This window comes from Callithrix jacchus, chromosome 21 (genome assembly GCF_049354715.1).
Source record: "Callithrix jacchus isolate 240 chromosome 21, calJac240_pri, whole genome shotgun sequence".
Classification (NCBI taxonomy): domain Eukaryota; kingdom Metazoa; phylum Chordata; class Mammalia; order Primates; family Cebidae; genus Callithrix; species Callithrix jacchus.
In genome coordinates this window covers 2,362,356-2,388,341 of record NC_133522.1, presented here as the reverse complement: position 1 = coordinate 2,388,341, position 25,986 = coordinate 2,362,356, and the positions used below count along the sequence as shown (strand labels likewise).

General features: G+C 34.3%; 1 protein-coding gene across 4 annotated transcripts in view; it reads left to right on the top strand.

Annotated features, from left to right (window-relative positions):
* Positions 1–25,986, top strand: part of EPHA6 (EPH receptor A6) — a 999,349-nt gene that overhangs the window by 112,373 nt on the left and 860,990 nt on the right. Inside the window, exon 1 of one of the 4 annotated variants that reach the window (XM_017967134.4) lies at positions 23,516–23,609. The exons of the other annotated variants lie outside the window; for them this stretch is intronic. Within the exon in view, the coding sequence (XP_017822623.2) occupies positions 23,562–23,609 (48 nt within the window). The 5' untranslated portion in view covers positions 23,516–23,561. Of the gene's footprint in view, positions 1–23,515; positions 23,610–25,986 lie in introns of those variants that run through there. 4 annotated transcript variants of the gene reach the window in all.

Sequence of the window (25,986 nt, the reverse complement as noted above, 5' to 3'; positions counted from 1 at the left end):
TGATGGGATATGTTCTGAGAAATTGATCATTAGCAATTTTGTTATTTTATGAACGCCATAGAGTGTACTTACACAAACCTAGATGGTATAGCTGGTATACATCTGGGCTGTATAATACAGCTTTTTCCTAGTAGGCTGGAAACCTGTGTGGCATGTTATGAATGGAATATTATAGGCAGTTGTAACACAATGGTAAGTATTTGTATATCTAAACATAGACAAGGTACACTAAACCGTGTAATATGCACAAATTAAAATGGTATACTGTACAGGAAGCTCCATTATAATAGTGTAGGACCACCACTACATATGCAGTCAGTCACTGACTGAAACATCGGTACACGGAGCATGACTGTGATTTAATTCCAAAGGTCCATTTAGACTTATTAATTTAACTACTAATTTTTCCTGTATTATAAGAATAAAACTGAATAACAGTAAAGCTTTGCAGAATGTTTCACATAATTTACCAGGGATTTGCCATGCCCTCTCACCAGTGATAGTGTATGAAAAAATAAAGTACTGATCTGTAGCTTCTGTATAAGCTTGAATTTAACATCATATACTTCTCATCTTTCTTTGTACTTGGATGGCTATTTATTAGTTCTCATTTGAGGTCAGTAGGGCAAAATTACATGTTTTCATGTGTTCCCATGCAATTTTACTGGTTTTCATTTTATATTCCAGTATATGAATATGCTCTTTGTGCTGAGCACTGTCTAGCCATTATTAATTTAGAGGGTCAGTTAATTGCAGTGGAATTTAGGGACAACTTAGTGGGGAGTTTTGGATGAGAGGATTTTTTTTAAAGAAGGGGAAGTAGGTATTTGCATTCCTCTTAAACTGTTTTAATAATAATAATAACAGTGATTTTCTCTGTGTTCCTATTTGTGTAAACTGTTGATGAGTTTGAAAGTCAAAGCGATTTGGACTTATTTGGCAGCACTGCAAGATGAAGGGATGGATCATCCTAATCCAGTTTTAATGGAATAGCTTTGTTGGAGTTAATCTCCTATGGGCCAGATACAGAGTTTTCAGAGATTTGTAGAGTAGTTGAAGCAGTTGAGAAAGTTAGAGAACAGGAACCAAAGGTTGATTTTGCTTTATATTGATTCAATTAATGAGAAATATAATCTTTAGCATTTTAAGATAAATACATAGAGATGTAGACAAATAAATCCATATGATATTTTTCATGTTAATTTAACTGGTTATTTTGGCTTTCTCCTTAAATTAAAGATAATGTTCAGAAAGATTTTTAAAGATGAGGAAAGAGTCATGTTAACTTCTTAGAGAATTTGTTTTTAAACTAATATACTAATTAGTGTAGATGAAGATTATTTGGGCACACCTCTTAGATAAGTAAGAAAACAACAATGGCATTTAAATTTCTTAAACTAGTCCAGAAGTTTCATAATCTTTGAAATAGTTTTTAAAACTAAATACCAACAAAAAATTCTGGCATAAATAACAACATGTGAGTTACCTTTCATGAAATTCTTCTAATACTAGTTTGATTTTTTTATTTTCTAGTAACTCCTTATCATTGACATTTGCGGATGACCATGTCCATGTATGAGATTTTAAACCAACTGTAAAATGTATGTGTAATTGTAATAAAAATGAGAGTACGCATCTGGGGTTTACTTCCTGAATTTATTTATATTATGCCTTTTTCCAAAAGGATATGAATCAACTGATCATTACACTGTGTTTGCTGTGTAAATATATTCATAACTTTGAAACTAAATATAGAATAACTAAAGATATTCAAAATAGTACATCTTATGAGGAAGCCTTATAGTGCCTTCAGTGTTCGATATATATTTGTTACATAAATGAGTGAATGAAACCAAAAGACATATTAAATGAGCAAGTGGAACATCTTGGTCTAAAACTTCAGCTTTCTTAACAACAATTCTGGACCAGAATTATAGATGTTGTCTCTGCTTCTGACTTTATGCTTGACCTTAAGCAAGGTTCTGTGTGTCTCTGAGCATATATTTCTTCAATTATGAAATGTGGGAGTCGGCCTACATGTAATCTAAACTTCCGCCTTTCTGTTTGGTGGTGTGACTGGCCATATGTGCTTACACAGTTGCATAAATAGCTTGTTAATTACTGAGGATGCCCAGTTTCTGGAAGGCTCTGAATGCTAGTATAGTCTGTCTTATAGTGAGCTAAAATTCTGAGTTGTATGTTGTTCACAAATGTACTAGGTGTGCCTTCAATGTACTCATAGAAGTTATTGATGGAAATGGTATATAAGACAACAGAGGGCATTGTGTTATGGCAACACCAAAAATAACCCATTTAATTGCCGAGGCAGCCAGTGTAGAAGTCAGTCTTGATCCCTTTCTACCATCAAATGTTGCTTCCATTTGACCACTTCCTAACAGCCTAATCACAGCTATCTTAGTCCTTGCCTGGCCGTGGCCTGATAATTGATCTGTCTTCTATTTTTTTACCCAATATTCCATGTAGTAGCCATAATGATGCTTTAAAATGAAATTATGTCACTCTTTTGTTTAAAAGCTGCAATAGCTTTATCTCTTGGAGCAAAATTCAAGGGACTTACTATTTCCTGGAATGATCCAAGTGATTAAGTCCAGCCTACCTCTCTGACCCAGTCATCAGTGAAACCAAACTGTTCTGGCTTTTTTCCTATTCCTTGAACTTGGCCTTTAAACTTGTTCTTCTCTTTTCTTCAGTCTTTTCTCAAATGCCGTTTGAGCAAAGGATTGAATAGGGAGGAAAGGATTGAATGGTTTGGGAAGAGGCTTTACTCAACCCATCCAGAATAATCTTCCCAATTCATTGTTTCATATCCCTTAACCTCGCTTCTTTTCTTACCAGCTTTAGTAGTTGTCTGTTTCCTCCTATCAGAGTAGGCTCCATGAAGTCTGTCTTGTTTAACACTGTGTGTGTAATTTTGTCCCACAGGAGTAGAATAACTATTGGCAAGACCATTGTCTTTTCTATAGGAAATATTTTATTCCTGTTGCATTTATATTTTGTGCTTCTGAATGCCTTAGGAAATTCTTTACTTTGATATTTTGCTTGAAATATATTGGTGACAGTTTGACTTTTGTATTAAAATCAAGCTGTATTTAGGGGGAAAATGCTAATGGCTATTATATTAAACTTTTAGGCTTATAAACGTTCAACACATAGTTGGAATTAATAATTATTTAGTTACTATTTTATAACTTTTCTGTTTAATCTGATGAGCATATATTATCAGAAAAATTAAGACATCAGGATTAAATTAAATATTTTATCAAAAACTCATATTTTGTGAGTATAGGTCAGAAAGTTGATTCTATTTCTATTCATTCAAATTAATTTTTTAATATTCAGAAATGGTATAATGTCCGATATTAATCTTTATGAAGTTAATCTCACTTTAATAAAAGAATATGGTTGTTTTTAATGTGGAAAGGTTTAACTTTTTAAGAACACTATTTTAATAGAAAAAGTTTAGGTAGATATAGTAAAATATGAAAAATACAGACAAGCTTTAACATAGCAGTTACATTTGAGCATGCCCATGGAATACAGCAGGGAATGTGACCTTTAGTGGTATTTGTAAAAATTTATTTTTTAAAGCAAAAATATATGAAATTAATAAAATCAAAGTTTAACATTTGTTTATACATGGTGCTGGGCAAATTCTTGTCTGTCTCATATTATTACTTATAACTTTTGACATGTTTTAAATATTTTTAATAAAATTGAATGTTTTAAAATAAGAAAATTGGTAATACTTTATCATTTAAATGAATCTATAGCCTAGTAATGGTTGGCTCTGTGTATAACTTGAATAAGCTTTCTGTTAAAGAGAGTGCATTTTTTAAAAACTTTAAATATACTTTAATCTACCTATTTCAGTATATGTATTTAAGTACTTTTCATACCTTTTTGATACTATTTTTCTAAAATTGTTTTATTTTTTACCTTCTATTACCTTATCACAACTGACAGAATGTAGCACTTTAAGTACCTAAGAACTAGAAAAGAACATGAAATCTGAAACAGAAAATACCCATCTTAAATAAATTCAGATGCTTTAGATTGGGATGGGGCATGAGTAAGTGAAATACACTTAAGGAGAAAAAAGACAAGATTCTCTTCTCAAAGTTTCTGTTCTTTTTAAATTTGCCCTTACTGTCAGTTGCATTAATCTTCTTTCTTTTTCTTGATTAAACTCTATTTCTAATCCTATTGAGTCGGTCAGTGAATATATGTATCCCTTTTATATTGCTGTAACTGTGGTCTGAATTTCAGTAGCCACCATAGAGAGGCCCGTCATGTTGAAGTGCATAAAATGACTCGGTAAACATTCTGAGTAAGTCAGGAACTAATTGCCGATCAATAGTAAAACAACAGGTATGCCATCATGAAATCTGTACCTTAGCAGGAGATATTGAAAAGAAAATAGGAGATTTCAATGTTGTGAGAGAAATGCAGTCATGTGAAAAATCCTGAAACTGTGAAATAAGAGAGGAGGCTCCTATATCAAACTTAGAGTTTAAAAAAGATTTCTTAGGAGAATTAGCATCTAATTTGGGGACCTGAAGGAAGGGTGGGATTTAGTCAGGCAAAAAGTGGAAAGGCACAGATGTTTTATTTTGTTTGTTTTGAGAAAGGGTCTCCCTCTGTCGTCCAGGCTGGAATTGAGTGTCACAATCGCAGATCACGCTAACCTTGAACTCTGGTTTAAGCAGCCTTCTTGCCTCAGCCTTTTAAGGAGCTAGGACTACAGGTATGTGCCACCATGCCCAGCTAATTTTTTTTTTTAATTTATAGTGATGAGGTTTCACTATGTTGCACAGGCTGGTTTTCAACTTCTGACCTCAAGTTATCCTACTGCCTTGGCCTTTCAAAATGTTGACATTCCAGGTATGAGCCACTATACCTGGCCTTCTGTAGACATATTCACAAGTCTATAAGAGAGAGAACATAGTAACATAAAAAATTGAAATATTGTTTAATATGCTAGTGGCATGGTTTTTGAGGGAGAAGCAGTGTAAGGTATAATTAGAAGAGTCTCCAGTAAAGAATGGATTTTAAGGTGGGCGTGATGACTCAATACCTGTAATCACAGTACTCAGGGAGGCCAAGGCATGAGGAAGACTTGAGGCCAGGAGTTCAAGATCATGCTGGGCCACATAGCGAGACTGTCCACACACACACACACACACACACACACACACACACACACACACAGAGCAAGGCCCTGTCTACACACACCACACACGTGACACATGCCTGTAGTACACACACACACACACGGAGACCCTGTCTACACACACACCACACACGTGACACATGCCTGTAGTACACACACACACACACACACACACACAGCGAGGCTCTGTCTACATAACACACACATCATACACATGGTGACACATGCCTGTAGTACACACACACACACACACACACAGCGAGACCCTATCTACACAACACACACATGGTGACACATGCCTGTAGTACACACACACACACACACACACACACAGCGAGACCCTATCTACACAACACACACATGGTGACACATGCCTGTAGTACACACACACACACACACACACACAGCGAGACCCTATCTACACAACACACACATGGTGACACATGCCTGTAGTACACACACACACACACACACACACACACACAGCGAGACCCTATCTACACAACACACACATGGTGACACATGCCTGTAGTACACACACACACACACACACACACACGCAGTGACACATGCCTGTAGTCCTAACTAGGTACTCAGGAGGCTAAGGTGGGAGGATTGCTTGAGCTTGGGAGGTCAAGGTTGTAGTAAACTATGATTGTGCCACTGTACTCCAGCCTGTGTGACAGAGTGACCCTGTCTCAAAAAAAAAAGTGTGGATTTAATTCTAGGAGAATGATATAAACTAGTTACATTTAAGAAAGATCCGTGGGGCTGCAAATGCTGCTTCATCTTACTTTATATTATGTACTTTAATTTTTTTTTTTGGAGGAGCTGTCTGATTTTCTAAACTTGGTCATATGCCCCTTATATGGTTTTTCCTAGCACTTTGATGTAACATTCGTAGCACATTTTATAACTATAATGAAACAATAAATTGTGAGCTGGATGCTCAGTGTCTGATTCTACCACCCGCCTCATAAGATGGTAAGATCAAAGTGTCTGGTTTATTGCTGTACTCTCCATGTGTTTCATGTAGTATTACTCAGTAAGCATGTAATGAAGGAGTAATCTGTAGCCATCTAAGCACCATGAATAAGACAGTTGTCAAGATTAATAATTTAGCTAAAGAAAAGAAAAACTGTTATTGATTTAACCTCTTTTCTTTCTCATTCTTTCCTTCCTGAATTGTAGATACGTACCTTTTTCCTTTTCTTAAATATCTACTGAATTGACTTGATTAATGACAAGTGAATGTTTATTTGGTAAAGTTTTAAGTCATGTAAAAATATTTTTAGGTATAAAATACGGTTTCAGACAATGATTAGTAAATATTATTGTTGTTAAAAATACTATTCTATGATGTTAGCACCCACAAGTGTACTTATAAAGTGTCTGCATTCAAGTAGAATCTACTTAGTATTTTGGTTTTCCAAAGGACAAAATTAATTTTGGCTCTTGAAGTTATGGTTTGAACTTAATAGAGATCAAGAGTTCCAGAGATCCCAAGATAGTTATATTTCTTTTTTTATTTTTTTTTAAATTTTTTATTGCATTTTAGGTTTTGGGGTACATGAGCAGAACATGCATGACAGTTGCGTAGGTACACACATGGCATTGTGTTTTGCTTCCTTTCTCCCCTTCACTTACAGTTTGAGGATACCACTTCGTGATCTTTGGCAAAGGCCAGTGACAACATGGCAGAGTTCTTTAGAGAAAATCCTATTGAAGGAGGGATTATTAAGAAAGAAGAAGAATCTGAGAATCTTCTTTGCTAGCAAATTATGAAAATATACACATAATCTAGAGTATGTTTTTATTTTCATACTGTTTCTGTTACTGAGACACACATTAAAATGTGTTGAAGAAAATTATCTACATTATTTTGTGAGAAAAGGAGAAAGTTTTGAGGTAATAAAATCAGAATTTACTTTAACAAAATTACATATTCAGATCAGTTATTAAAATGTGGAGAAAATGTTAGTGACAAAAAGAATAAATCTTTATACAAGTAAGTTAATTAAATCTTTTGTCAGTAGTATTTAAATATTTAATATAGGTACCATAATTGAATCCACTAGCTTATTCCAAATTATGGGCATATTAAGGGCTGAATTTTTTAAAAGCCGAAATGGTGATGAAATCAGGGTATGTCATGTTAAAGGAGAACACAGGAAAACAAAGTTCAAGTACATGGCAAATAACATTAAAAATTTAACCTAAGGAAAATTTCACAAATATTCAAATGTCTGTTTCTTTACTCTGAAGTTGTACATTTCTTTATATGTATTAACTATTTGTATTTTAATGTTAAAAAGAGGGTTCATTTCTGTAAGTGGTACATAAAGTAATTTAGGCTATTTTTCTATACCTAAAGTAAGCCATTGTTCCCTAGTGAAAATTATGGAATTACTGGCATAGTGCACAGAAATGATTACAGATTGCTATTATTTGGCTTGAATGGGAGATGATGAGCAGAATAAAATCAAGGAACACATGTTGTTTACCTACTATTTTACCTACACTTTCAAATTTAATTCTCACAAAAACTCTGTCAGTTATTTATGTTATTCTCCTTTTATAGATAAGGAACCTGAAGCTTACAAAGCGTCAGGCAGTATCTTCCATGACGTCCGTATCTCTCTTTCAGTGAGTCAGGGTTTAAATAAAAATATGCCTCATTCTAATACATGTCTTTCCCTTTATGCCGTAGACCTCTCCTGTGAGGCTGATAATGATGGCAGTCGCAGCAGCAGTCATAATTAGAGAGAGAGCACTCCCTTACTGTGCTCATTATGTTCCAGGCATTGTTCCTGGCACTTTGTACAAAGTAATTCTATTTAGTTTGAAAAATAACCCTATGAAATAGGTACTGTTTTGTGCCAGTTTTATAGATGAGAAAAAGAATCTGGGAAATAGGAGTAACCATCACTGAATGTGTCATATAGATTTATGTGATTCTAGAGATGCAAAGTGGTAAAATGCAGGTCTTTAATAAACTAAAATGGTAAAGATGCTTTCCGTTTCAATATGGTTTTAAATATATATCATCCTTTTAATAATTTATTATTTAAAATGCTGTTCATTGAGTGCTGAAAAGATTATTAAGTATTCAAGTCCTAAGGAAAGAGAAGACGCAGAACAGACCAATCCATATTTATGGATGATTTAAGAATGTTGTGGAAATACTTGAGCCTCTTGGTTCTGGGGACATGGAAAAGGAGTAATTAAATTTACCTTTTGATGTAGGATCTTGGGACAGGGCCTTTGGAAGGTGATCAATGTTATAAATGCATGTCTAACTGGAAATAGAGGGACTTCCTGATACCGATCTATGTAAAACAGAATGGAGTAATAGCATAATTGACAATCCTCATAATTATAAATGCATAGTTATCTCCTTTGGGTTTGGTAGCATCTTTACTACTTTTGTTAATAGAGTACTATTCTTAGCATTAAATGTCAGGTTAATAAAGACCCTAATGGACTTACTGAACATTTGAGAAAAAAAATGCCTGTATACAGGTGGGGTGCAGAAGTGATTGTGGTTTTCGCCATTGAAAGCAATGGCAAAAACCACAATCACTTTTGCACCAGTCTAATAGTTTTGAAGAGACTCATAGAAAAAACAAGGAGCCACAGAAAGAGGAGCAGAAAAGATAGGGCCCAGTGCGGAGCGAGTGATGAGTATATTGAAAGAGCTGCACTCAAAGCATAGGAAGTAAGTTGGGCCTCATATCACAGATTACATAGAAGGTTATTCTTTTGATTAAAAAGATTTATTAGTACTTGAGAATATCATTATTATATGTCTTCAGAACAAGGTGGCATGAGTTCAAAATACTAGTCCATCAGGAAATATAAGAAGCCCAAGCAAATGGCAAACACCTAATTCGAATAACAATAAAATTTGCAGAATGAGAAATCAAATATTTTATTCATTATCTTATGCAGTCTAATGCCTGGTAATCTGCAAAGTATGAAAGATTTAGTATTTGTGAATCACGGCTATGCTTTCAATACACTGTAATTTTTATAATCGCAGCTAAATAATTTGCTTTTCTACAAATCTCCATTAATTTTCCTACATAGTATCTTTTAACAGTTTTTTTCCATAGCCAGAATATTGTTCATATTTGCAACCCAGTTAACACACCCACAAATACACATTTTTTGGCTGGGCATGGTGGCTGATGACTGTAATACTAGCACTTTGGAAGGCCTAGGCAGATGGATCACCTGCAAGACCAGCCTGACCAACAAGGTGAAACCCCATCTCTACTAAAAATCCAAAAATGATCTGGGCATGGTGGAAGGCACCTGTAGTTCCAGCTACTTGGGAGACTGAGACAGGAATAGCTTCAACCTGGGATGTGGAGGTTGCATTGAGCAAAGATGGCATCAGTGCACTCCAGCCTGGGTGACAGAGTGAGACTCTGTCTCAAAAAAAAAAAAAAAAAAAAAGGAAACCTTTTTCTTTTTTCTTTCATTCTAGTTTTTATTTTTCTCCCCAACACAATAGAAATGCAAAACACTGTTGAAAAAGCTAAGCTTCCTGAGGTCTCCACCTTCCCATCTCTGCAGGAGGCAGTGAGCCTGCTCTTGTGCACAGTATACCACTGCTACAACCTACAAACAACTGCCATTTGAGAAAAACTACTGCACTAAGGCTATCTGTAACCAAAGAATTCATGCAGAAACTTGGACCCCTAAAAGCACCCGGAAGCAAAGCCAGACAATCCTACCCAGTATTCATTACATTCACACCTTGAAAGGGGAACAAATGTCTCACCAAACAAAAGTAAATTCAAAAATAAGAAGTAAGAAGTGACAGCCTCCCCAGGTGAGAAGGAACCAGTGTTAAGAACTCTGGCTTCATGAAAAAATGTTATTATGATACCCCCAAAGGATAACACAGGCTTCATAGCAATGGATCCTAACCAAAACACAAATTCGGAGTGCAGGTAAGGAATCCAAAAGATGGACCATAAGGAAGCTCAGTAAAATCCAAGAGGAAGTTGAAAACCAGCAACAAAACTTATGTCTAAAAAATCATGAAACATTACTCACCGTTACTACTTTATATTTTATATATTTTTAGTATCCTCCCTCTATCCCATCTCACCTTGACAGTCATGACACACTAAATTATTTTAGTAACCTGATCATGATTGAGATTTTCAGTGCAGAGACATTAGAACACAAAAAAGGATTATAATTTATAGACAGTAAAAAGTATCTATATGCTAGAGATTTGCTCATATGCTAGAGGTTAAAATAGATTTTTGAAGGGGAAAAGCAACCAATGGCATATTTTCCACCTGGATAATAATATATTCTAAGTTTGCACATTAAACTTTGATGGACTGATGTTATTAAACATGAAAATATATACTTTTAAATCCTTTGCTTTATGATTTAAATAGTTGTGTTATATTAAGAGAAGTTGTACTGTCAGTGACAGTTAATATATAAAGGAGTTACTTTTTGGATAAAATTTCTTTATATTATAGAATTCCTTAACCATTCAGTGCTGGAAGCAGTGTGTAAGGCAGCAAAGAGATAGGAGTAGGGAATGCATTTGAAATCAGATACACTGCAATTTTACACTGTGAGACCTTTTATAAGGCTGTTTTAAATTGAGTTTTAATACTGTTTTATTAAAAGTAATCTATAGTTGATTTTAATATTATTTTATGGAAAAATATGCATTTAAAACTTGGGCTTTAAGTATGTACAAAACATATAGGAAGATATCATTGTATTTTTTTAAATAGATGTTTGAGGTATGTGCTAGAAACTCTCTGCAAAGGGATTTTGATACAGAGCATTTTGTACAAGCTCTCATAAAGAAAGTTAATGTTTGAGCTTTAAAGTAAATGAGTAAACAAGCAGAAAACATATAATTTCATTTTACTTCTAACCTATTTGCAAAAAAAATTTATAGCTAAACTTAAATTGCTTATATCACTGAGACTGTAATATTTTATACAATCTATAGCAGAGAAATTATTTTGAAATCTTAAATTATAATTGAGTATTTTATAGTTAAACATACATTGTCATGATTTCTTGAATATCTTCAAAATTAACTACAAAAGCAAATTTTGTAGTCAACATAAAATCAAATGTTACTCCTTATTGACTCTATTATTCATAAATAAAATGTGGGCAACCATGGAACATAGCCACTTTTAATAAATGTGTAATGGAAGAAAGTCTCTTTGCTATGTTACATGATATGTTGTATTTTTAATGTGAATATCAGCAGTAATAAATAGCTCATCTGTTAGTATACTCCAGTGAAAACCAGGAAAATATGACGTATCATGAACTTCAAAATTAGAAAAACTTTTCAAGAATGACAAAAGGACATAGATTTAAGTTTGAGAACATGGGTTAAATGTACACATGTGTGCATAAAACGTAAAATAAAAGAAGTTTTAGAAAGAAATCAAGTAAAGTTTGTGACAGGATAATAGATTCCATAGAAATTCCTAAAAGTACATTGATATTACCTACAAAGGAATATTGTCTCTAGCTTAAAAATGACTCATTTAGTTACTTCATTTAATTTAGCTTTAGGGAATATTTTTTATATTTATATCTATTTCAATAAGAGAAACCATCTTTTTTCAGTCTACTGAGGCAGAGGTTATAATTGAGTGTAATAACTTTTAGATATTGGATACTACTTAAAGTTTATAGAAATCTATGCCTTTAGCCAAAGTAGAAATATGTGTCCATCTCTAATAATACTTTTCTTAATATTTCTTTATTTGACAAATCACTTTGCTGCAAGCTTTTTGTGCTATTAAGTACAGCTGGAGTTTTTTTCTTTATTTTTTATTCTGTTAGGTCCAAGAATTATTTAACTTTACAGGAGGAGAAAAGGAGTGCATAAAAATCATAGTACATTTTTTAGAGCCTATCTCAAAAGTTTGAAGTCCTCATTTGCTACTACCCAGTTATTTTATTCAACTAATGAATTAAAAACGATTTTGAGTATTAGAATAAAACCTAAAACCATGTGCTTCTAGAATAAACAACAGGAAAATAAATGACTTCGAAGTAAGCAGAGATTTCTTAAGGACTACTCAAAATACTTGCATTACAAGTCAAGTTAGTGAAATAAGAAAAAGGGCGAGAGAAGTCAATTTTATATTTTGCTTTTAATCATAAGTGGTTGTTAAAGGAAAACATTAACAACCTTTAGTAAAGCTATTTTGTGCTTCTGTGAATTTTTGTGTGTGACATCTCTTCCTAAAACCAAAGATTTTTGAATTTAAACTTAAAGTAAGATGAAATCAATTCATAGAAAATGAGACTAATTATGGAAAAAGAGAAGGTGCAGCAGATTTATGGGCATAACATTCACCTGCTTATTAAAAAGCCCTTTTATTATAAGACAGTATAGGGAAAGTAGCAAAAAATATTGAGCAAAATGAAAACCTGCGTTTGTTTATTCAGTACACAATGTATTTACTGAATGTTTAGTGCCAAAGACCTGCTTTTCAGGGGTTTTTAAACGGTGATGTCAGAATTATCTTGGCCAATTAAGTTCTGTTTACAAAAAGCAACCAGTAAACATATTTGTATTTAGATCCTTTTATTGATATTTAAGTCTTTCTTTTGTCATTTAATTATCTGTATCACAGAAACCTGTAAGGATTGTGTGTGTGTGTAAACCTATAACTTATTTTAATATGTATATACACTTTAGGATGTGTATATTTAAATCTGTATATTTGTGTGTTTCAGGGAATCCTCTCACTTATTTAAATAACTGCATTAAATGGACTTGAACTTGAATAAAATTTCTTGTTCTCTGCAATGAAGATTTAAATAATTGGAATTTATAGACATCATAGAATTGAAATAATTTGTTCTAGTTTTGACTAAAATTTGAAACACTAGTTTATGTAACCTTCAAGAAGAAGAAAATTGTATTTAATCCAACATGGTATAGATTATCAAAGGATGCTACAGGTTATCTTTGCCCAGAATTCTTTAAGACTGTTAATTACCTGTGTAAGAAATGAGTTAATTCTCTTGCAGATATCTAAAAATACTGTCTTTGTTTAGACAAATTATGTTATACTGTATAACTGAGGACTATACATATAACTACATCTCAAAAATTAGCAAAATATATATAGCAAAAACTCAATTATGGTAATTGCAGTAGTGGTATATGTGATTTTAATTTTTATTCATTATTGGCAAAATAGTATTACTTTCTGAAAGTCACTAAATGAAAATCAGTAAATGCTTATTTTTCTTTTTCAGATCATACATGTAGCATATTAATTAGCTACACAAATCATTTGACAGTTTTATTCATGATATTAATACTTTTCAAATATATGTTTGATCAAACATTTTTTAAAACTTAAAAAGTATCCAGAAAACTTAAACATAAGCATTTAAGTCATGCATTTTAATGATTATTGCTTTTCTTCTAAAATATGTTGTTAAAATAGTCATGGTTGTGAATTGGCACAATCTCTCAGTGCCTTCATAAAGTTCCCTTCAGCATAAATAAGTAAAGAATATGACATAATTAATTTTCAGAGATAGTTTTGATTTTTTTTTAATAAATACCTTTTTTTTTCATGACAGTATCTGACTCTCATCCAGGCTGGAGTGCGGTCATGTGATTCCAGCTCATTGCAACCTCTGCCTCTGGGTTCAAGCTATCTTCCTACTTCAGCCTCCCAGCTAGCTGGGACTGCAGGCACGTGCCACCATGCCGGGCCAATTTTTGTATTTTTAATAGAGATGGGCTTTCACCATGTTGGCCAGGCTGGTCTCAAATTCTTAACCTCAGTTGATCAGCCCACCTTGGCTTCCCAAAATGCTGTGACAAGCATGAGGCACTGCACCCAACCTAAAAGATTTAACTTTTGATAACTTTTATGGGTGTATTTGTGATGACATAGAAACCAGCTTGATGGGGCTGATGTGACAATTTAAATATCTAGAAGGATAATGTGAATCAACTGAGGTTGATTGAATCACATTATTTATATTAAAATTCACAAGTCTACCATAATATCTAGAGAGAGAAAGAAAAAGATAATGCTTAAACAAAAAGCCTTTTTAAGAAAAATATTAGCCATTATACCAAATCTTTACCCTGAAAATTTATAATTAAGCAAAGAATTAAAAACATCTATGTTCATTTTCTAGTAGAAACTTTATTTCTGGTTAACCAGATGGTTCCAGTTGATGAGAGACAGTATTCAATACAGGAAATGCCTCCTGCTAAATAAAGAAGTGATGATAGAATTAGACACCACCATTTTTCAAAACCTAACAGAATAATTAATTCAGCAAAGATTGTCAAAGAATAGTAAGATCACTAAGTGAAATGTTTGAGGAAAAGAACTGTTCAGATTAGGAACAAAGAAACAACCAAATGCAAGATGTAGACCTTGATTGGATAGGTAAATTTGAAAATACATTTTTCAGATAACATTAAAGAATCCATATCAGTTTTATCACATGTGAAAATGTATTATGGTTATATAAGAAACTGTATTTTTCAAAGAGTCTGGCTAAAGTATTTAGAATTAAAATGTGATCATATCTAAAATCTAACAAATGATAAAAATGTATAATATTTGTGATTATTAAATCAAAGCAATATAATTCATTCAACTTTTTTTTCCAACTTTTAAGTTCAGGGGTATATGTGCGGATGTGCAGGTTTGTTACATAGGTAAACATGCGCCGTGGTGGTTTGCTGCACAGATTATCCCATCACCTATGTATTAAGCCCAGCATCCATTAGCTATTCTTCTGAATGCTCTCTCTCTCGCCAGGTCTCACTTCTCAGGCCCCACTATGTGTTGTTTCTCCACATGTGGCCATGTGTTTCCATCATTTATCTCTGACTTTTAAGTGAGAACATGGAGTATTTGGTTTTCTGTTTGTATGTTAGTTTGCTGAGGATAATGGTGTCCAGTTCCATTCATGTCCTGCAAAGGACATGATCTCATTCATTTCTATAGCCGCATAGTATTCTGTGGTGAATATGTACCACATATTCTTTATCTAGTTTATCATTGATGAACACTTAGTTTGATTCCATGTCTTTGCTATTGTGAATAGTGCTGCAGTGAACAAAGGCATACATGTGTCTTTATAATACAATGACATATTCCTTGGGGTATATACCCATTTATGGGATTGCCGGATCAGATGGTATTTCTGCCTCTAGATCTTTGAGGAATTGCCACACTGTATTCCACATTGGTTGAACTAATTTACACTCCCACCAACAATGAAAAAAACATTTCTTTTTCACTACAGCCTAGCCAGCATCTGATATTTTTTTACTTTTTAAATAATTAGCATTCTGATTGGCATGAGTGGTGTGACATTGTGGTTTTGATTTGCGTTTCTCTCATGATCAGTGATGTTGAAAAGTTTTTTCCATAAAATTGTTGGCAGCATGCATGTCTTCTTTTGAGAAGTGTCTGTTCATGGCCTTTGCCCATTTTTTAATGTTTTTCTTTATTTTTTTCAGTATCTTGTAGGTGCTGGATGTTAGACCTTTGTCACATAGACAGATTGCAAAACAGTTACCTCTTCTCAAGAAGTATATGACTTATGAAAATTTCCGTGGAAACTGGGTTTTGCTTTTCTAACACATTGTCAGGCTGCAAAATTTCTAAACTTCTTTAGTCTTCTCTTTTAAACATAAGTTCCAGTTTCAGATAATCTCTCTCCAGCTCAAAGTTCCACAGATCTCTAGGGTGGAGGCAAAATACTGCTAGTCTCTTTGCTAAAGGATAGTAAGAGTGACCTTTCCTCCAGTTCCCAATTATTTTCTCATCTCAATCGACCACCTCAGCCTGGACTTCATTGTCCAAATCATCATCAGATTTTGGTGAAAACTATTCAATACATCTCTAGGAAGTTCCAAACTATCCCTCTTCTCCCTGTTACCCTGTTCCACAGTCACTTCACATTTTCAGTCTTTATAGCAATGTCCCACTCCTGGTACCAATTTCCTGTATTTGTCCATTTTCATACTGCTGTCAAGGTACTACCTCAGACTTGGTAATTTATAAACAAAGGAACTTTACTTGACTCACAGTTCTACTTGGCTGGACAGACCTCAGAAAACTTTCAATCATGGCAGAAGGGGAAACAGATACATCTTACATGGCAGCAGGCAAGAGAGCGAATATGTGTAGAAGGAACATCAAACACAGAACTATCGGATCCTATAAGAACTCAGTTATTATCAGGAGAACAGCATTGGGGAAATCCCCCAATGACCCAGTCACCTCCCCCAGGGTCCTTCCATGGACATGTGGAAATTATGTAGCTTATAATTCAGATGAGATTTGCATGGGGACACAGAGCCAGACTATATCAGTTCTCTAGTCCTTTTAGTTGTGATGTTAGGCTGTTAGCTTAAGATCTTTCTGGCTTTATAATATGACCATTTATTGCTATAAATTTATGGCTGCTAATGGGTTTTCCTTCCATATTTAGTGCTCACTTCAGGAGCTCTTGCAAGGCAGGTCTTGTTATGATGAATTCCCTCAGCACTTGCTTATCTGAAAAGGATTGTATTTTTCCTTCACGTATGAAGCTTAGTTTGGACAGATAGGAAATTCTGAGTTGGAAATTTTCTTTTTTAAATATTGGCCCCCACTCTCTTCTGGCTTGTAGGGTTTCTGCTGAGAGGTCTGCTGTTAGTCTGTTGGGCTTCCCTTTTTAGGTGACCTGGCCTTTCTTTCTGGCTGCCCTTACCATTTTTCCTTTCATTTTAACCTCTGTTGATTATGTGTCTTGAGGCTGATCTTCTTGTGGAGTATTTTACTGGGGTTCTTTTCATTTCCCGAATATGAATGTTGGCCCCTCTTGTTAGGTTGGGGAAGTTTTCCTGGATGATATTCTGAAGTGTTTTCCAAGTTGGTTCCATTCTCCTTGTCTCTTTTGGTACCCCAAGCAGTCATAGGTTTGGTCTCTTTTTACACCATCCCATATGTATCAGAGGTTTTGTTTATTCATTCTTTTTTCTCTGTTCTTGGCTGCTTTTCTTATTTTAGGAAGATATTCTCAGGCTGAGATTCTTTCCCCAGCTTAGCCTACTTTTAATACTTGTGATTGTGTTGTGAAATTCTTTTACTGTGTTTTACACGTCCAGCAGGCTAGTCATTATTCTCTCTAAACTGGCTATTCTGGCTGTCACCTCCTGTATTGTTTTATCATAATTCTTAGCTGCTTTGCACTGGGTTACACTATGTTCCTTTAGATCAGCAAAGTTTGTTTTATTACCCACCTTTTGAGGCCTATTTGTATCATTTCAGCCATCTAAGCCTCAGCTCAGTTCTGAGCCCTTACTGGAGAGGTGTTGCAGTCATTTGGAGAAGGGGCATTCTATATTTTTGAGTTTTCAGCTTTTTTGTGTTGATTTTTTTCTGATCTTTTTGGGTTTATCTACTTTCAGTCTTTAGGATTGCTGACCTTTGAATGGGGTTTTTGTGGGGTCCTTTGTATTGATGTTGTTTTCTGCTTGTTTATTTTTCTTTTAATAGACCACTCTTCTGTAGGTCTGCTGCAGTTTGCTGAGGGTCCACTCTATTCCCAAGTTGCCTTAGATTTTCCGGTACCTGCAGGTATCATCATTGAAGGCTGTGAAACAGCAAACATGGCAGCCTTCTCCCTCTGGAAGCTCCGTCCTGGGGGAGTACTGATTTGTTTCCACCTTGAACATTCCTTTAGGAGGTGGCTGGAGACCCCTATTGGGAGGTTGCACCCATTCAAGAGAAATGGGATCAGTAACCTGCTTAAAAGAAGCTGTCTGGCCAGGCATGGTGGCTCACACCTGTAATCCAGCACTTTGGGAGGCTGAGGTGGGCAGATCACCTGAGGTCAGGAGTTTTAGACCAGCCTGGCCAACATGGTGAAACACCATCTCTAGTAAAAATACAAAAATTAGCTGGGTGTCGTGGCAAGCACCTGTAATCGCAGCTGCTTGAAGGATTGAGACAGGAGAATCGCTTGAACCTACAAGGGTGGAGGTTGCAGTGAGCCAAGATTATGCCACTGCACACAGCCTGGGTGACAGAGTGAGACTGTCTCAAAAAGCAAAAAAAAAAAAAAAAAAAAAACAACCTTCTGGCTGCTTTTTAGTAGAGAAAGTGCTGTTTTTGAGTTCCCATCAGCCCCGATTGTTATGGGCTCTACAGGGCCCGAAGGCTGGAATGACTGAGAAGCTGGAACAAGCAAGGTGGTGGCCTGCCTCACCTCCCAGCTGCTTTGTCTTAGGTGGAAATCGGAGCTCTGTCCGTAGAAAGCTGGCTGAGTCCCAGCCGAAGCCCTGGCTGGGAGGTCCCACCCAGTGAGGAGGAATGGATCAGGGTCCCACTTAAAGAGGCAGTCTGGCCATGATGTGGCAAAGCAGCTGTGCTGCACTAAGGGGACCTTTTCATCCAGACTGTTTGCACCCTCCAAAGACAGCAGGCTGGAATGGCTGAGTCAACCGAACTGCGGAGATGGTAGCTGCCTTTTCCCCTGGTGAGCTCCTTTCCCCCTCAGACAGGCTCCACCCTGTCGCAATTAGCTGGCTGGAATTTCCAGCCAGTGAGTCTTATCTTATGAGGTGCCATGGAAGCGGGGCCCTCAGAACACCGCTGCTGGGCTCCCTAGATTCAGCCCCCTTCCTAGGGGTGTGCATGGACCTGCCTTATCAGAGTTGCACACACCCTCATTAGGGATCCTGGAGCCAGAGTATGCGAAGCTCCTGGGTTTGTGTGTGTGCCTGAGCAGCTACTCTGCTGGGACTCCACACAGTTCTGTGTGTTGGACCCTCGGCCCAGGTGGCCTGGGCTCATGAGGGGATCTCCTGATCTACGGGTCGCAAAGATCCGTGGGAGGAGATTGGTTTCCCCGGGAGGGTCACACAATCATTCACTACCTCCCTTGGTTGGGGGTGGGGATTCCCTGGCTCTGTGTTGTTCCAGGGTGGGTCATTGCCCCACCCTTCTTTCCTTCATTCTCTGTGGATTGAATTATTTGCCTGATCAGTCCCAGTGTGAGAACGTGGATGTTCCAGTTGAAGGTGCTGTATTCATTCACCCCTTTCATTTCTCTGCGTGAGTGCTGTGGACTGCAGCTGCTTCTAACTGGCCACCTTTACCCTGTCATGTAATTCATCCAACTTTATATCCTTTGTTCATCCTTTACTCCTTGGTGAGAAAAATTTCAAAATAAATATTTTTAAAATACAGAATATATTTCAGTTAGCCTACCTTTTACATTTACTTTACCAACATCCAGAACTGGTTTTCTGTTATTTAACATATATTCACATTACTTAAGCCATACACATTAGACATAATGAAAACTAATTATGAATATTCAGTAAAATTTATCTATAGGATCTAGAAGTCATTAAATTGCCTTAGTATGTTTTCTGCTGTAATCAAACCCAGGTTCATCTGCCCACTGCTTCAAAGCTAGACAGGAAGCACAAGGGTTAGTGGGAAGGAAAGCAGGTTCGTTTGGAAAGCCAGAGAGGTGGCAAACTGAGCAGACGGTGAACTGTAATCACAAATTAGTTCACCACCATCTCTAAAATGCATGATTGTAAAAAGTGGTGTGTGTTTATTTTTTGGATATTTTAAAGTTTTACAAATATTGTAAATATATATGTATTTCAAAAATATTAATGTCATAATAAAAACATGCAAAATTATTTAGTTATATGCTTCTCTATGTATGATCTGAAAAACATTTTAATGTACTATAGGTGTTTTAAAGGGAAACTTGGTATAGGAGACGTACAGGAGTGGTATAGGGTGCAGAGTCTGTGTGTCTTTGTTCCAAAGGCTTATCTTGGGTAATCATCCATCTGGATGTAAGTATGGCATTATTTTGACTTCAGCCCCATGGGGGTAGACTAATTTTTTGCAACTCCCCTTAAGAAGGAGGTTTCCTCAATCAAGGCTCCATTCCAGGTTTGTTTTGAGATTAGCCTTTGGAATTTCCTAAGCAAGGATATAACTGGTAAGTACACACTGACAGAGGGAAGTGTCTGGAGAGGGACAAAGGATGAAGAAGGGGTGAAATGGGAGGGAAAGAAGAAAAAGAAGTAGGTGATTAAAATATACTTTTAAAAATGCGGTTGCGGTTTTATTCATTTTACTTATAATATACTGTTGTATTTCCAAGTTTCTAAAATTGCAGGCCTCTGTTAGTTACCTAATTATTTTTTAGCTAAATATGTTTATAAAAACTTTGGTTAACATTTTCATGACTTTAGAATGCAGACTTGGACACAGGCAAATATCTGAACAGCAAATAGTAACTTTTCTTAGAATTTTTCTAACTCTACTTTGATTTCCAATTCTACAAGTGAAATTAGTTATAACAGATTTCTCTTGTAATTGTAGTTTCATTAACACTGTATAAAAAGTGGGAAAGTAAGAAAGATTCATGATCAAATTGCAAATCATCATGAAAGTACAAGACAGTTGAGAATATTAGTTTCTTAGAAGAATAATTTAGTTTCAAATTTTAAGGACACAGAGTAAGTTTGTTATTATCAATTTTCAAGTGAAATAGGAAAGTTTTATATATGATACAAGTAGCTGTGAATTGAGGAATAGGAGAAGAGAATATGGGTATTTAATGTGTTTTGGGTAACATAAAGAACACGATGATTATCCCGTTATGTAACAAGAAATGACCAAAGGATGATTGTCATTATTTGGGAGAAATGGCTTTGGTATTTTATGACTCAATTTTTGTAACAATTGATGAAAACGGGTCTGAAGTGATTTAAGGTGATGCAGTTATTTCATATACCAAATAAATAAGTTTGAGGTTTATTACAACCAAAATCATATTATTTACTGATATTTTTACAAATGTCTGAAAATTATGGCATTTTTGTTTTTTACATATTCTACCTCTCTTACACACACACATGCACACACACACTCAACCCCATACACACACACACACACACACACGCTCTCTCTTACACACACACACACACTTTTCAGGGAGTTTGATTTTCTTGAAACAGCTGAATTTATGCAAGTAATTTTTTTCAAGGAAAGAACTTTTGCAAAATGAGTCTTAAGTCAGTTATATGAACTTTATAATGATCAATAACAATTTGAAATATTTTCTTCAACAAGCCGAAGACATAAATGTTATTTACATCCAAATAATCCACTGATTATAAAGCTTTAGATATACATTACTGCTAGTAGTTCCTCAAGGGCCGAGGTCTGTATGTTCATAGGTTTTTATCATAGACAGCTCTCTCTAACCACACTTTCAATTGAGCATGTTTTCTGATTGTTCAATGTTAAATTATTTTCTATAAGTGTTTGCAATGTTATGTTGGTGAACAGCTTCACATTAGAAGTTTCTGTCATTAAAGAATAGACTTTTCCCTACATTATCATATTTTTCATGCTTAAATAAGATATCGAGAGAGTTTCATTTTAAAAATATGAAATACATTGTTCTGTTCCAGTGGGTTTTATTCACAGGGACAAGTAAATGTGCACATATTTAAGCCACAAAGAAGGCTGTTCGTAAACAGACTACTTGTCTTTGACTGAGCAGACCATTTTTATTTTAACTTAAATGTCCAGGGAGGTAGTATCAATTTCTATCAGAGTTTTATTCCTTGCAGATTTAATCTTCATTTCCGTTTTTGGAGTGTATTCTTTATGATCCGTTTTTATTTTACCTTATACCATTATTATTAAATAAATTGTATTAGCACATTTGGTATTTTTATTTTAGTTGTAAATTACCACTTTTGTAAGTGATAATTTGTTTTCAGAACTATTTTTTCTGACATACCTTATTAACCATGGTTTTAAAATAATCAAATACAAATTTCTAGAATTATCAGACAAAATGTACTAAGCAGAAATAATTGTTTATACTGGTTTTGTGTTTTGTTAAGGAAACTACCTATTGGGTATAAGTTTACCCTACGTCTAACTATGTTATAGTAATATGATAAGGGACTACAGGAACATTTGTAAAAATTATATTATATACATTATTTACAATATTTTCAAATATTAGTGGTTTATATAAAATTATAAATTAAGAGGGGATAATTATAAAGTCCAATGAAATGTAAATAAATATTCACAAATTAAGTACATAAAATAATCACATAATTCAAATGTCCTTTTCCTGAAAATATGAAAGCAGAGTTAGAAAAAACATCCTTTAAGTATGATAGCTTTAATATTACCTTTGCTCCTAACATTATAAAGTTACATTCTCCATTACTTGTTTTTAATATACTAACATTATAAAGAAATGGGGATGTGATATTTATTTTTTATATTAATTTTCAGACATAATATAAAGAATCAAATATTGGTTCTCTAATGTCTACCCAAGCCTCGTACGAGTTTAAATGATCCAGTAACACTAAGAGCATTTAGATGAATGGGTACTGTTTTAGCAACCTCTCTTCTTTGAATACTTATTACCATGTTCATTTTCACTAAACCTGAAGACAGTGCTCTAACAACATTTTAATATGTTTTAGAAATAAACTATAACTAAATTATCAGTAAGTTAACTACCTGAAATATAGCCAATACTGTGGAAAAGTAAAATAAAAATATTTTTTTATCTTCCAATTAATGACTGATTATTTGAACAAATTAAGAATGATTAATAATTCCAGGGTATAATATTCCCTTTCCATTCAAGATTAAAAATATAATTTGTGATATTTTAATTTTGATTAAACATTTACACATATTTTAACTATTATATAAATATATTTATATGACATATATAAAACTTATAGATATTCTACATGGAAATACTTCCTACTACATAATTCATTTAATATATTCTAGATTTTAAAAGAGTATATTATACTTAAATATTTTTGAAAAATATATATAAATATAGCATATTAAAAATTCCAGATTGTTGTGAAGCATTATATTTCATTTTATATAAAGGATACCATCCTAAAAATTATATATATTTATAGTAGTTCAGCTTGCCTTAAAAATTATATGTATGTATATGTAGTGCTAAGGATATTTCTGATCTAATTCACACATGCATATTTTCAAATATCTCCTGATTTGAGTTAATTTAATGTATTTATATTTATATTGAGGATATTATTAATTTGACATGTGAGGACTCATTAGTGAAAATGAATATTTAGTGTCATACCATATATCACCTTCACTGTGCAGAGCTGCTAAAACAGTATGGAACAAACCTCCTAAGGAAAATTTGATATAGCTTTCCTATGCTTTTCCAGACCTATTTTCAACACTGCTAAAAGGGGGGAAAATTCAAGAAGGCACTGAAGAGACCACCTCACCAGAACCCGATGTTACTTCTCCTCTGGATGTACATGCTGCAGCTCCATAGGAGCCAGGTTGGAAAAGTTTCTAGGAAAACAACATATTCATTTATAACATGTATTTTTTAAGCAGAAAGATATTTTTGTATGGGAATTTGTCATTTTAGGCCCCAGAATTGAGTACATTAAAAAGTTCACATTTTAGTTTCAACTTAACATTTATTTCTTAAATTTTTTAAAAAATATCAATTAAAAACATTTGGCTTTTCAAAAACATGTTTGAAATGTAATGGTTTTAAAGCATGCAAAATTAGCTAATTTAAAAAGGCATGTGTCTGCTTTACATAAGCCTAAAAAAAGAATATCAAGCTTTTATGAATCCATTATAATGATAGAGTTTGAAGTTAAATTATAAAATTTATGTCAAAAATTTCAAGCTCCTTTGTGTATATTATATAACTGGCAGTGGGTAATCTCCGTAATTCGTTTTTTTCCCTGTACTTCAAGCTCAAGGAAATGCATAATATTGCTCTTGGTTTTAAGTTCAAGTTTCAAAGTGATAAGTATTCATATGTTTATTTCCTAAGCCTAGGAGAACTCTGGAGATAAGATACAGGGGATTCCAAAATGGCCTTGAGAGGGCGTGTTTAGGCTAAAACTAATTTCAGGACCTAAGTTTTATAGTCAATTTACTGTGCAATAGCACAGCAGGATTTACTTCTCCTATCTAACTGTAACTTAGTATCCATTGATGACTCCCTCACTATCCATCCCAGCCTCTGGCGACCACTGTTCTCTACTTCTGTAAGATCAGCTCTTTTAGATCCCACATATGTGTGAGTTCATGCAGTATTTGTCTTTCTCTGCCTCACTTACTTCATTTCCTCCAAGTTCATCTGCCTTGCAGCAAATGACAGGATTTCGTTCTTTTTATGTCTGAATAATACTCCTTTGTGTGTATGTATATTTTTTCTTCATTCATCTGTTACCTGTTGTATTCTGAATTTCAAAATAGCTAGAAGAGAGGACTATGAATGTTCTCACCACAAAGAAATGATAAATATATGGTGTGTGATGTAATGTATATGCTACATACTCTGATTTCACTTTTACACAATGTATACATGTATCAAAACGTTATTTCCCTACTTCGGTCTGTTCCTTCTGCAGTTTTCATTGTTTTATAATTTCAGCAGTTCAGTTACTCTAGATAAAATTTGGATTCTACTTAATTTTACTTTTTCTCAAACTATATTTTCAATTGATCAACGGATATCTGTGATTTTACCTTAAAAATATATCCAGAATTTGCTTGACGTTGACCATCATTATTGGAAGCACTCTGGTTCATGATACCACCATCTTTCCCCTAGAATCATATAATCATAATATAAGTGGATTTTCTGATTCCATACTCACCTCCATGCACAATAGTCTGTTTTTCTATATAGAACTTTGCTGTTCAATATGGAATCCCAGAGCTGATGGAGTCCTTGAAATGAAGTAGTCGTCACTCACTCTGTATTGTCTGAATTGCAGAGTGAGGGAAATTCAGTCATCAGCTGACTCATACGTGATCAAGGTTAATGAAGTTTGTGTAGCCATGCATTCGAGTTGTAACAGGTTACCAGTTTACTCAAATACGTAGCATGTCTTACCTATATTTTTTAAGTAGAAAGATATTTTGTATGTATACAAGCCTATAAAACCCTACAAAATAAAAACACAGACGTGTTACTTCAGTCAGGTCACTTAACAATTCCATACGTAGCTTTCTCATCTTTAAAATAACTTGATACTACCTACCTTTCTAGGTAATTTTAGAGGGTTAAGTAGAATGATAAATTTAAAGCATTTAGTGGAGCACATTAATTACAGATTTATATTATAATTAATTGATGAAAAATACATATCTGTAAATACCAACACAATTAGTAGATTTAAGTTGAGAAATTTATATAAAGGCTACAGAAAAGTTAAAAAGAATAAATATATGATCTTGTTACAATTGATGACCCCACATTGATACATTATTATTAACCACAGTTCATTTAATTAGGATTCACACTTTTTGTTGTATATTCTATGGATTTAGATAAATATCAAATACCGTGTGTCTAGCATTATAGTCTAATACAGAATATTTTCCTTGCCCTAAATATTCTTCATGCTCATTCCTACCTAACCCTTGACAACCACTAATCTTTTTCTGTACCAGTTTTTTCATTTTCTAGGACATCGTGTAGTTTTATTTATACAATGTGTACCCTCTTAAGATAAACTTCTTTAATTTAGTTAATGTGCCTAAGTTTCTTCCATGTCTTTTCCCTATGTGATAGCTTATTTCTTTGTAGTGCTGAATAATGTTCCATTGTGGATGTACATGAGATTTTTGAAAATGGGATCCTGTACCTACTTTGGAATTCTCCCCAACTATTTTTAAATAAGTATA